At 43.9% G+C, this 12660-nt stretch overlaps 1 protein-coding gene across 3 annotated transcripts in view; it reads right to left on the bottom strand.

Moving 5' to 3' along the window:
- Positions 1-12660, bottom strand: part of LOC120313608 (mitogen-activated protein kinase kinase kinase 3-like) — a 118088-nt gene that overhangs the window by 28868 nt on the left and 76560 nt on the right. For all 3 annotated transcript variants that reach the window (XR_005558190.1, XR_005558191.1, XM_039355688.1), the window contains exons 8-10: positions 4294-4427; positions 2873-2946; positions 762-829 (exon numbers count right to left, since the gene is read on the bottom strand). Coding sequence is in view for 1 of the 3 variants with exons in the window: in XM_039355688.1 (XP_039211622.1) it covers positions 762-829; positions 2873-2946; positions 4294-4427 (276 nt within the window). In the remaining 2 variants the exon portion in view is untranslated. The remainder of the gene's footprint in view (positions 1-761; positions 830-2872; positions 2947-4293; positions 4428-12660) is intronic.

Below are 12660 nucleotides of genomic sequence, written 5' to 3'. Positions count from 1 at the left end.
CCTCTTCCTTCCTTCCTTTTTTCTTTTCTTTTTCTTCTCCTTCCTTCACTCTTTTTCTCTTTCTTTCTTCCTTCCTTCCTTCCTTCCTTCCTTTCCTCCTCTCTCTCTCTCTCTCTCTCTCTCTCTCTTTCTCTTTTTAAAGCATCCTTGGGCCCTTTGCCATGTATTCATTTTTTAATAGGAGAGGTCATGATAACATTAACGTTGAACAAATGTTCCAGTGATTTCCTCAGCTGGACAAGGACGTTTAAGTCAAGCTGTTTAGCGAGAATCAATTCTGCAAGGAAGATAACTGAACCGTTTGGTTCATGGAAGATCCCCGTTTTTCTGGGGCTGACCAACGGAACCCGTGGGAGGAGGACTGCCATATTTCTCATCCTTTGGCAGGTCATCCTTCTAAAGTTCAGCTATAACTTTTTTTTTTTTTTTTTACATTCTTGCTTTGGGGCAATTTTGACTCTTTCTCAGCCTTCTAAGATTTTGCTGAGACGTTGGTTACAGGCAATCCTCGACTTACAACCATTCATTTAGTGACTCTTCCAAGTTACTAAGGCACTGAAAAAAGCGACTGACAACCAGTCCTCACACTTATGACACTGTAATTGTCGACTGTAGTCATGTCAAGGATTATCTGCATATTAATCTTGGTTGAAGTCAACAACATTGTCTTATGCAATAAGTATTGTACAGTACTAATTATTGTGTAATCATACAATAATATTATACAACATTTACACAATCCAGGAACTCTGAATTCTTACCCAGACATTCCAAGCTGCCCTTGGTTTCTCTTTTTCTTCTTGAAGCTGGGGTTTTGCTGAAAGGTGGGCTGCACAAAGATCAAATTAGATTTATGCTCAGCCTTCAACATTGCTCATTCTTTATCTGCACACTAGTACCCTCCATTACTCAGACTAAAAATCTTAGCAATGCACAACATTTTAAATTCCTGAATAAATTTTAAACTGAGCATATAAAAATGTTAGGTATCTTGCATTAATAAACAAATGCATTACGGATGGCTTAAATCCCAAAGGTGCTTTTTCTAAAAGGCTACGGAAATTTCTTGGGTTTTGTTTTTCTTGCAAAACATTTTGCTTCTCATCCAAGAAGCTTCTTTAGTTCTTAATTGAGAGGTGAAATGTCTTCAAGGAAAAACCAACAAAGTCCTTTGGGGCAACCGTGATCTGGGTGACTGAGAATCTCCATAGGCCAGGGGTAGGCCACCTGGGCTCTTTTATGAGGGGACTTCAACTCCCAGAATTCCTGAGCCAGCCATGCTGAGGGAAAAGGGAGAGTTTCCAAGCTGAGCCAAGCTGGCTCAGGAATTCTGGGAGTTGAAGTCCCCTCATCTTCCTAGTAACTCAGGGGTAGGCAACCTTGGCTCTTTTATGACTTGTGGACTTCAACTCCCAGAATTCCTGAGCCAGCCATGTTGAAGGAAAGGGGAGAGTTTTCAAGCTGAGCCATGCTGGCTGAGGAATTCTGGGAGTTGGAAGTCCACAAGTCATGAGGGGACCATAATTCCCCCATGCTGGCTGAGGAATTCTGGGAGTTGGAGTCCCCTCATCTTCCTAGTAACTCAGGGGTAGGCAATCTTGGCTCTTTTATAACTCGTGGACTTCAACTCCCAGAATTCCTGAGCAGCATGGCTCAGCTTGGAAACCTCTCCCTTTCTCCTCAGCACGGCTGGCTCAGGAATTCTGGGAGTTGAAGTCCACGAGTCATAAAAGAGCCAAGGTGGCCTATCCCTGCCATAAGCTGATGACCTATATCTACCCAGAGAGTAAAAAAGGCCCCTTACAAATCAACAGCTCCACTTTAATAGAGGTAGTCCTTGACTTACAACAGTTCATTTAGTGACCGTTTGAAATTCCAATGGCACTGAAAAGAGTGACTTATGACTGCTTGTTACACTTAAACAACCATTACTGCATCCTCATGGTCATGTGACCCAAATCCGGATGCTTAGCAACCGGCTTGTATTTATAACTGTTGCTGTGTCACGTGATCCCCTTTTGCGACCTTCTGACAAGCAAAGTCAATGGGGGAAGCCAGATTCACTTAACAACCGTGTTACTAAGTTAACAACTGCAATGATTCACTTAACAACTGTGGCAAGAACGGTTATAGAATGGGGCAGAACTCACTTAACAAACCTAGCAACAGAAATTTGGGGATCAGTTGCGATCCTAAGTCGAGGACTACCTGTAGTTTTTCGTTCTTTACACTTAATAATTATTCATTTAATCGAAGAGCCTTCTCTGAGAAATCAAACAGAGAGTAAAGATGCCAGGTGAGTCATTCCAGAGGGGATATTTTAGAAGCCAGGACACCACCCCCCATCTCTAGTAGCCACCCACAAAAAGTTGTTCTGAAGATGCCCTCAAGGAATAACAAAGAAGATATGGAAACAGTTAAGCTTAGAATAGAAGAATAACAACTTTATTGTCACTTTAAATCAGTGGTTCTCAACCTGTGGGTCGGGATCCCATTTGGGGTTGAATGACCATTTCACAGGGGTCGCCAAACAACGCAGTCCGCCATTTTTTCCCACTTTTCCTTAGCTGTGCTACTCCCTTTTATTCTATTGGTTTTTGAAAGCCAATAGAATAGACTCTCTTGAATAGAGTCTAATTCTATTGGCTTTCAAAAGCCAATAGGAATTGTCCAGGCTGTCTGTGCCCTGCTGAGCCCGCCAAAAGTCCCATTTTGCAAACCAGTCGAGTAGTCCTCGACTTACGACCGGTTGAGTAGTCCTCGACTTACGACCGGTGGGGGGTCGCGGCATTAAAAAGGTTGAGAACCCCTGCTTTAAATGTACATTAATCAGCATACATTAAATGAGATTTTTTTTCTTTCTGGTTCTTACCTGTCTATGGATTGGTCCAGGGACTGACAACTGCTTGAAAGCGAATTGCTTGGGCTGATAAACGGGTCCAACAACTTTGAGAAAAAACAGAAGAAGAGAAATAAGAACGAGGGTTTCAGAATACGTTTGAAATAGCCTAAAGCACATCCGTTTAAGCACGTGTTATGCCAGCCAAGCAGAATATAACACAGTGGTTCTCAACCTTTTTAATGCCGCGACCCCAACCGGTCGTAAGTCGAGGACTACTCAACTGGTCGTAAGTCGAGGACTACTCAACTGGTGCAGCACCATTTGCAGAATGGGACTTTTGGCAGGCTCAGCAGGGCAGAGACAGCCTGGACAATTCCTATTGGCTCTCTTAGAATTCAAGAGAGTCTATTCTATTGGCTTTCAAAAGCCAATAGAATAAAAGGGAGTAGCACAGCTAAGGAAAAGGGGGAAAAAATGGCGGACTGCATTGTTTGGCGACCCCTGTGAAATGGTCATTTGACCCCAAATGGGGTCCCGACCCACAGGTTGAGAACCACTGATATAACAGAAGGGGACTTAGATCAAGAAGATTCCCAGGAATCTCCATGGGACTAAATGAAGTGGCCCGATCCCATTTTTTTCTTCTGCCATCTCAGAGTCAAAGATCTCTGGGATCTGATTCTCTTTTCTGAGCTTTCCAAGGCAACTTACTTTTTTTTTTTTAATTGAAAATTTTTACAGTTTTACAATAAAATAATCCCCCTCTCTCACCCCCACCCCCAACCCCCCCATCACGATCCCCCCTCCTTCCCAGAGCTGAATACAGGGTTAATAAAAACTAGAAAAAACCTTACAACTTAAATAAACATCAAACAATTGTAAATACATTCAAAGAACAAAATTTTAAATACTTTAACTCCAATATATAAAAACAAAACAAAACAACAGTTCTAATCGTTACCTTAAACATAAATTATTCAAAAGCTAAATAATACTTTTTAATCTCATATTTGTGCTGTATAAAATTCACCCATCTTTTCCACACCCAAAAATATTTCTCTTGCGACTGATCTTTCAAATAAGCCGAAATTTTTGCCATTTCAGATAAATAAGAAACTTTAAGAAACCATTCCTCTAAAGTAGGCAAAAACTGCTTCTTCCAGTATTGCCCTATCAGCGGCCTTGCCGCTGTAATTAAATTCAGCATTAAGATAATTTCTTTATCATCACAATCAACAATAATGCCTAACAAAAACAATTGTGGTGTAAACTTTATCCTTCTATTAAAATTTTTTTGAATGTTCCACCAAATCTTAATTCAAAAAGCCTTTATATTTTTACATGACCACCAAATATGATAATACGTTGCATCCAAACAACCGCATCTCCAACATTTGGGCTGCAGATTTGGATACATACGAGACATCTTTTGTGGATCAAAGGCAACTTACATTTTGATCCATCATTTCGGGGATAAATTCTCCTTCGCTGTTGATGCTGGTATAGGATCCCTGACGGGCGATCTGCTGCTGCTCTTCAGGGACGCTCCCGGGAGGCGGAGAACTCCGGCCGGTGTGCAGAGATCCTGCAAAACAGGCAGAGCTCATCGTGGGGAGATTGAGATTGTGGGTCCCAACCACAGGGAAGGGAGGGTGGGTTTAAAAGGGAACAAGCCTGGCAACCTAATTTCTGAGTGAGGGATGTTGGGCACAAAAGGAAAGTAAAAGAATTAGGAGAAAGCAGAACACTGAATACACAATAACGGAGTTGGAAGGGGCTTTTGGAGATCTTCTAGTCCAGTGGATCTCAATCTGTGGGTCGGGACCCCATTTGGGGTCGAACGACCATTTCACGGGGGTCGCCAAGCAACGCAGTCCATTTTTTCCCCCTTTTCTTTGGCCACGCCCCTGGCACCCGGTGATGTATAAGTAGTTGGGAGTCACCACAACATGGGGAACTGTATTATGGGGTCGCGGCATTAGAAAAGTTGAAAACCACTGTTCTAGTCCAACCCCCTGCTCAACCACTTCACACAAATGATTGCCCGGTCTCTTCTTAAAAACCTCCAGTGTTGGAGCACCCACAACTTCTGAAGGAAACTTGTTCCACTGGTTAATTGTTCTCACTGTTAGGAAGTTTCTCCTTAGTTCCAGGTTGCTTCTCTCCTTGATTAGTTTCCACCCGTTGCTTCTTGTCCTGCCGTCAGGCGCTTTGGAAAATAGCTTGACTTCCTCTTCTTTGTGGCAGCTCCTGAGATATTGGAACACTGCTATTATGTTCCTCCAGTTCTTCTTTGCACCTCAAGTGCAGCAATTTGCATGCGCCATGCCAAACGATGATGTTGGATGGATGTAAGAATCTGCCCTCAATGGAAGCAGAGGACTTTGCCCTGCTAAGATTGGTTTCAGTTGGTATCCTACAGATGTTCTATAACCTCCTCAAGCTTTCATACAGAATGACCAAACCCTGTGGAGAGTACCAGTTTCAGGCAGAAGACCTAGTTTAGAGATATTCCATGCCAAGGAGAACATCTGGAAACTTCAACAAGCATGTAAAACATACTGAGGGATGAGCTCACTACTAAAAACAGAACAAAATAACTGAGTTGGAAGGGAGCTTGGAGGTCTTCTAGTCCAACCCCTTGCTCAAGTAGAAGACCCTATGCCAGTGGTTCTCAACCTTTTTAATGCCGCGACCCCCAACCGGTCATAAGTCGAGGACTACTCAACCGGTTGTAAGTCAAGGACTACTCAACTGGTGCAGCACCGTTTGCAGAAGGGGACTTTTGGCGGGTTCAGCAGGGCAGAGACAGCCTGGACCACAGGTCGGCAACCTGCGGCTCCGGAGCCGCATGCGGCTCTTTGAGCCTTCCCCTGTGGCTCCCAGCCTCCTCTGCCTTTGCAGAGAGAGAGAGACAGAGAGAGGCAATTGCGCTTCCCTGCTTCAATCTCTCTCTCTCTCTCTCTCTGTGTGTGTGTGTGTTTGTGTTTTGTGTGTGTGTGTGTGTGTATGTGTAAAAGAGAGTGTACTCACATGTTCTCCGAGGAGCTGAAAAGCTTACTGGGCGGAGCTCCTCCCTTTGCTGCATCTCTGCAGGAAGCAGGAAGGGCAGGAGAGAGCTAGCTAGCCCAGCTAGGCTGACTCAGGAATTCTGGGAGTTGAAGTCCATGAGTCATAAAAGAGACGAGGTTGCCTACCCCTGATCTTGTTGGACAACAGCTTGAAGCTTGCCAGGTGAGCAGCAGATAGGAGAGGGGGGGGAGAAAGAGAGAGAGAGAAAGAGAGAGAGGGAGGGAGAGAGAGAGAGAGAGAGAGAGAGAGAGAGAAAGAAAGAGAGTGGGGGAAGAGGAGTGGTAGACCAAGGGCAGATAGAGAGGGAGGGAGAGAGACAGAGAGAGAGAGAGACCCTCTTGACATCTAAAATGAAGATAACACTGCATATATCCTTTTTTTAACCTGTGTGTGTATGTGTGTGTGTGTGTGTGTGTATACACATACATATATACATACATACATATACATACACACACACACACACACACACAAATACCCCCCCCACACACAAACACACACACCTATAATAAAGGTAAAAAAGGATATATGCAGTGTTATCTTCATTTTAGATATCAAAAGGGTTTTGCGGCTCCCAGTGTTTTGTTTTTGGTGGGAAACGGGTCCAAGTGGCTCTTTAAGTGTTTTGGGTTGCCTACCCCTGGCCTGGACAATTCCTATTGCAGTGATTCTCAACCTATGGGTCGGGACCCCATTTGGGGTCGAACGACCATTTCACGGGGGTCGCCAAACAATGCAGTCTGCCATTTCCCCCCCCTTTTCCTTAGCTGTGCTACTCCCTTTTATTCTATTGGCTTTTGAAAGCCAATAGAATAAACTCTCTTGAATAGAGTCTAATTCTATTGGCTTTCAAAAGCCAATAGGAATTGTCCAGGTTGTCTCTGCCCTGCTGAGCCTGCCAAACGTCCCATTCTGCAAACGGTGCTGCATCAGTTGAGTAGTCCTCGACTTACGACTGGTTGAGTAGTCCTCGACTTACGACCAGTTGGGGGTCGCGGCATTAAAAAGGTTGAGAACCACTGTCCTATTGGCTTTTGAAAGCCAATAGAATAAAAGGGAGTAGCACAGCTAAGGAAAAGGGGGGAAAAAATGGCGGACTGCGTTGTTTGGCGACCCCCGTGAAATGGTCGTTTGACCCCAAATGGGGTCCCGACCCACAGGTTGAGAACCACTGCCCTATGCCTTTTCAGAGAAACGATTGTCCAGTCTCTTCTTGAAAGTGCAGTGATGGAGCACCCACAACTTCTGAAGGCAAATCGTTCCATTGATTAATTGCTCTCACTGTCAAGAAATTTCTCCTTAAGTTCTAGCTTGGGTCTCTCCTTGATCCATCATCTACTGGAACTGCTAAACCGACTCCATGCCCATCCTTCTGGCCCAGAACAAAAGTGACCATCCTGAAGACTCCCAGATATTTTTTGACAGAAACTGAAGTCCAGCATTAGATGGAACTTGTCACAGCCCAGAGTCACCTTACGGAGGAGATGGGTGGCATAAAAATGTAATAAATAAAAAAACATCGAAGGCTGGACCCATACTGTGAAAGTGGGGGCATCTCAACCCTTCCCCAGTCTACCTCCTTTCTCTTGGGATAGCTGCTTCGTAGCTCCTTTCAATCTTGAGGTGTTCTTCTGCTTAGAAATACAGATTCTCACATCCAACACTGATGGTGGCACACAATTATCATTAACATCTGGATTCATCATTAACTAGAATCATCATGAACATCTCCCTCCAGCTTTGGCTTCTACATACAGCCCAAAATACATACTGGATCCAGCATCTGGCGTCCTTTGATGGACAGGTCCTCTGAAGCATTTAACCCCTATCTCTGGATTGTATTTTTTTCCCTCCTTTCCACTGATATTACAGGTGGTTCTCGACCTGAAACCACAGCTGGCATCAGAAATTTCATTGCTAAGCGTTGTTAAGTGAGTGGCATCCAATTTTATAACCACAATTGTTAAACAAATCACTGTGATTGTTCAGTAAATCCCACGGACGTGAAGCAAATCCACTTTCCCAGAGTTGACATGGACAGCAAGGAAGGTCACAAAAGGCAGACACACAACCTTGCCATGCTACAACTCTTGCAAACACATGCCAGCTGCCAAGTGCCCGAAGTTTGGTTGTGCGATCATGAAGATGCTGCAATAGTGGTTAAGCACAAGATTGGCTCGTGAGTCCCTTTTTCACTGCCACCACAGTAAGTGAATCGTTATAGTCAAGGACAACCTGTATCAGCCTTCGAAACTAGAATAAGCTGAGCCCCTATCAACATTCCTCAATTTCCCATTCTGCCTGTAGATCAGGGGTCCCCAACCCCTGGTCTGTGGACCGGTGCTGGTCCACGGCATGCCAGCAACTGGACCGCACGAACAACCAAAGCCCCGCCTGCGAGATGCAGATAGCACACAAAACCACACCCCCTCCAGTCGCGGAAAAATCTCTCTCCCCGTTACCGGTTCCTGGTGCCCAAAAGGTTGAGGACCTCTGCTCTGGATTATTTTCCTTCTCTCCAGAAAATGCCCACAAACATTTGGGAGTGTTTCTTCCTCTACAATCCCGAAGGTTAAAAACCTGATTTATTGGGGTGGAGGGGTGGGATGGGGGGGAAGTAAAGTTACCTTTTTCAGCCATTCCAAACCATTGTTGGAACGAAGAGTTGCAATCCTCCATCACTGTAGGGTTTGACACCCTGTTTCATTTCACATATTCCCCCCCCCCCCCGTCTGCTTAACGAGGGAGACCTTCTGCCAAGTCCTGCCTCTTTTTCTCCCAAAGAAGACTCTTTTGGGTGTTCTGCCAGCAACCGATATATATTAGGTCCAACTGTCATTGGTCGGCTAATCAGCCTGACCAGCAAACCGAAGGACAGCATCAAAACATACACATGGTGTTCGAGCACACGATGACATCTGCAGAAACTCCACGGAACAACAGACCAGCACATTTTGTTTCTCAGACAAGCTTTTTCTAAATACGTTCTAATATCCTGGGCAAAAGTTCAATGGCATCGTAAAGCAGGGGGGGAAACGCAATTGTTTTAAAAAAATAAAATAAAAAATCCATGCTTCGGCCTTCTAGGAATCTCACAGCAAAAGGACTAAGGCCGCTGTAGTAACAAGGACGAGAAATATTCATTTAACTATATTTAAAAATTAATTTAACTTAAATATAGATAGATAAATAGATAGGTAGGTAGGTAGACAGACAGACAGACAGATAGATATAGATAGACAGATACAGAAAGGCAGATATATAGATATAGATATGTAGATGTAGATATTTAAAGTCAATCAGATAAAAATAAAGAGCTCTGGGATGTAAGATAAAAGGCTTTTTTTATTAACTGCTGAGCTTTCGTTAACAACCTGTTAACATCATCAGAGCAAAGGGCTAAATGAGAAGGGGGAGCATGTGCATGGGTATATAGACTAAAAAGATAGAGACACACACACACACACACACACACACACACACACACACACACACACACACACACACACACACACACACACATATATATATATATATATATATATATATATATATATATATATATATATATATATATATATATGCCTAGAGGTTAATACAGCTGCCTAACATGCACACAGCCCAGGTTCGAATCTCAGAAGGGTAAGTCTGGCTGAAGAGAGTTAAGGAACTCGAAATAGCTATCCTAGTTCTCCCTTTATTCTTTGTTAGCAATCTAAAAATAAATGTATGCATGTGTATACACACACACACACACACCCACACACACACACAGAGATATGTAGATGTACAATTAGATATATAGAGATAGATAGATAGATAGATAGATAGATAGATAGATAGATAGATAGATAGATAGATAGATAGATAGATAGATAGATATAGAGGTAGATATGTAGATGTATATAAAGATTATATATATATAATATATATATATATATTAGATAGATAGATAGATAGACAGACAGACAGACAGATATAGACATAATGTGAGTTTGTGTGTTCATTTAAATATTTATTTAACATTCATTTGGCTAGTCTAGTCTAGAGAAAAAAAGGATAGAGGTGACATGATAGCAGTATTCCAGTATTTGAGGGGCTGCCACAAAGAAGAGGGGGGAGTCAACTTAATTTCCAAAACACCTGAAGGCAGGGCAAGAAATAATGGATGGAAACTAATCACGGAGAGAAGCAACCTTGAACTAAAGAGAATTTCCTGACAGTGAGAACAATTGATCAGTGGAACAACTTGCCTCCAGAAGTTATGGGTGCTCCATCATTGTGGAGGTTTTTAAGAAGGGAATGGACAGCCACTTGTCTGAAAAGATACAGAAGTCTTCTGCTTGAACAGGGGATGGACTAAAAGACCTCCAAGGTCCCTTCCAGCTCAATTCTAATTCCAATTCCGATTCCAATTCCTTTCTTAGACCAAACCTGGGCATTTTATGGCTCTTTGGCTGTCCCTATCCAGCCTACATGGATTGATTTATTTTAATAGAAGGTAAGGTAAAGGTTTTCCGGTCAGTCATGACCGATTCTAGGGGACAGTGCTCACCTCTGTTTCTTGGCCGAGGGAACCAGTGTTGTCCAAAGACACTTCTGTGATGATGTGGCCAGCAAGGCTACATGCCACAGATGCACTGAAGTGGTACCCCTTTATCTACTCGCACTTACATGCTTTTAAGTTGTGAGGTGGGCAGGAACTACTTTCTCCCTTGAAATTTATTTATTTATTTATTTATGAGACTTATATACCGCTTTAAGTGCAAGCACTCTCTAAGCAGTGTACACCAGTAAGCAACGTATATATATATTTACATTGCCCCCAACACTCTGGGTCCTCATTTTACCTACCCCGGAAGGATGGAAGGCTGAGTCAACCTTGAGCCGGTGAGATTTGAACCGCTGACCTGCTGAACACAGTCAGCTAAAGTGGCCTGCAGTACTGCACTCTAACTGCTGCGCCACCTCGGCTCCTAATGGCTATTTTTTTCCCAATTTAAGTATGGTCTTACATGCATGCCTATGCATCTTAACAGGACTATTGGTTTGGTCCTCCACAATAGTCGCAGTTTCTCATACTTTGGAAAATTAATTGCCTACCCTTGTTTTAGACAAATTTCCCTGCAGTCTGGCCAGCTACAGAAGATGAGGTTTTGAACTCCTTTCAATGTCACTAGAACATAGCAAGGAACTGTGGAAGTCGCAAGTATCAGCTATGGATCCACTTGTCTATCCTTGGCTGGGTCTGCCATTCCTGGAAGGCTGAGATCTGCAGTCCCAAAACATGTGGGAAAGACCAGGAGAGGCCATGTTGCCTTAGGGCACAAGTGTCTTATAGTTTGGGACATAGAACATAGAATAATAAGAGCTGGAAGGGACCTTGGAGGTCTTCTAGTCCAACCCCCTGCTCAAGTAATAGTAGTAAAGTTGGAAGGGACCTTGGAGGTCATCTAGTCCAACCCCCTGCTCAGGCAGGAAATCCTACACCATTTCGGACAAATGGCTGTCCAGTCTCTTCTTAAAAACTTCCAGTGTTGGAGCATTTACTGCTTCTGGAGGCAAGCTGTTCCACTGATTAATTGTTCTCACTGTCAGGAAGTTTCTCCTTAGTTCTAGGTTGCTTCTCTCCTTGATTAGTTTCCTGTCCTGCTTCTTGTCCTGCCTTCAGGGGCTTTGGAGAATAGCTTGACTCCCTCTTCTTTGGGGCAGCCCCTGAGATATTGGAATACTGCTATCATGTCCCCCCTTGCCCTTCTCTTCGTTAAACTAGACATACCCAATTCCAGCAACCGTTCCTTATATGTTTTAGCCTCCAGTCCCCTAATCCTCTTTGTTGCTCTTCTCTGTACTCTTTCTAGAGTCTCAACATCTCAAGTCTCAAGTAGGAGATCCTATATCCGTGGTGGCGAATCTACGGCACGGGTGCCACAGGTGGCACACGGAGCCGTCTCTGGTGGCACGCAAGCCATTGCTGGGCCGAGCTGCTCCCTCTTCTCTCCGTGCATGTACAGTCTGGCAATAGGCAAGAGGCTATAAAAGGAGCAACTTTCTGCAGAAGCATTTGCTGCAGACAGCTTGAGAGCGAGCACGAGTCAGAACGGACAGCAAGCGAGCACGAGTCTACAGCTCAGTGGCCATGCCCACTTGGTGGCCACGCCCACTCGGCACCCGGCGATGCGTAAGTGGGTTTGGGGTTGCAGTTTGGGCACTCTGTCTCTAAAAGATTTGCCACCACTGTCCTATATCATTTCAGACAGATGGTTGTCCAATCTGTTTTGAAAGCTTTCAGTGTTGGACCACTCAAAACCTCTGAAGGCAAGCTGGTCCATTGGTTGATTGCTCTCACTGTTAGGAAATTTCTGAAGTTCTAGGTTGCTTCTCTCCTTGGTTAGTTTCCAACTATTGTTTCTTGTCTTACCTTCTGATGCTTTGGAAAATAGTTTGACCCTCTTGTCTTTGTGGGAGCCCCTCAAATATTGGAACAGTACTATCATGTCACACCTAGTCCTTTTTTTCATTAGGCTAGACATACCCAGTTCCTGTAACCATTCTTCATATGTTTTAGCCTCCAGCACCCTAATCACTTTAGGGCAGTGGTTCTCAACCTGTGGGTCAGGACCCCGTTTGGGGTCGAACGACCATTTCACGGGGGTCGCCAAACAATGCAGTCCGCCATTTTTTCCCCCCTTTTCCTTAGCTGTGCTACTCCCTTTTATTCTATTGGCTTTTGAAAGCCAATAGAG

The sequence above is a fragment of the Crotalus tigris genome, unplaced genomic scaffold, assembly GCF_016545835.1.
Source record: "Crotalus tigris isolate CLP2741 ecotype Arizona unplaced genomic scaffold, ASM1654583v1 scf7180000018733.473104, whole genome shotgun sequence".
NCBI classification, from domain to species: Eukaryota; Metazoa; Chordata; class Lepidosauria; order Squamata; family Viperidae; genus Crotalus; species Crotalus tigris.
This window is presented reverse-complemented; position numbering and strand designations above follow the sequence as displayed.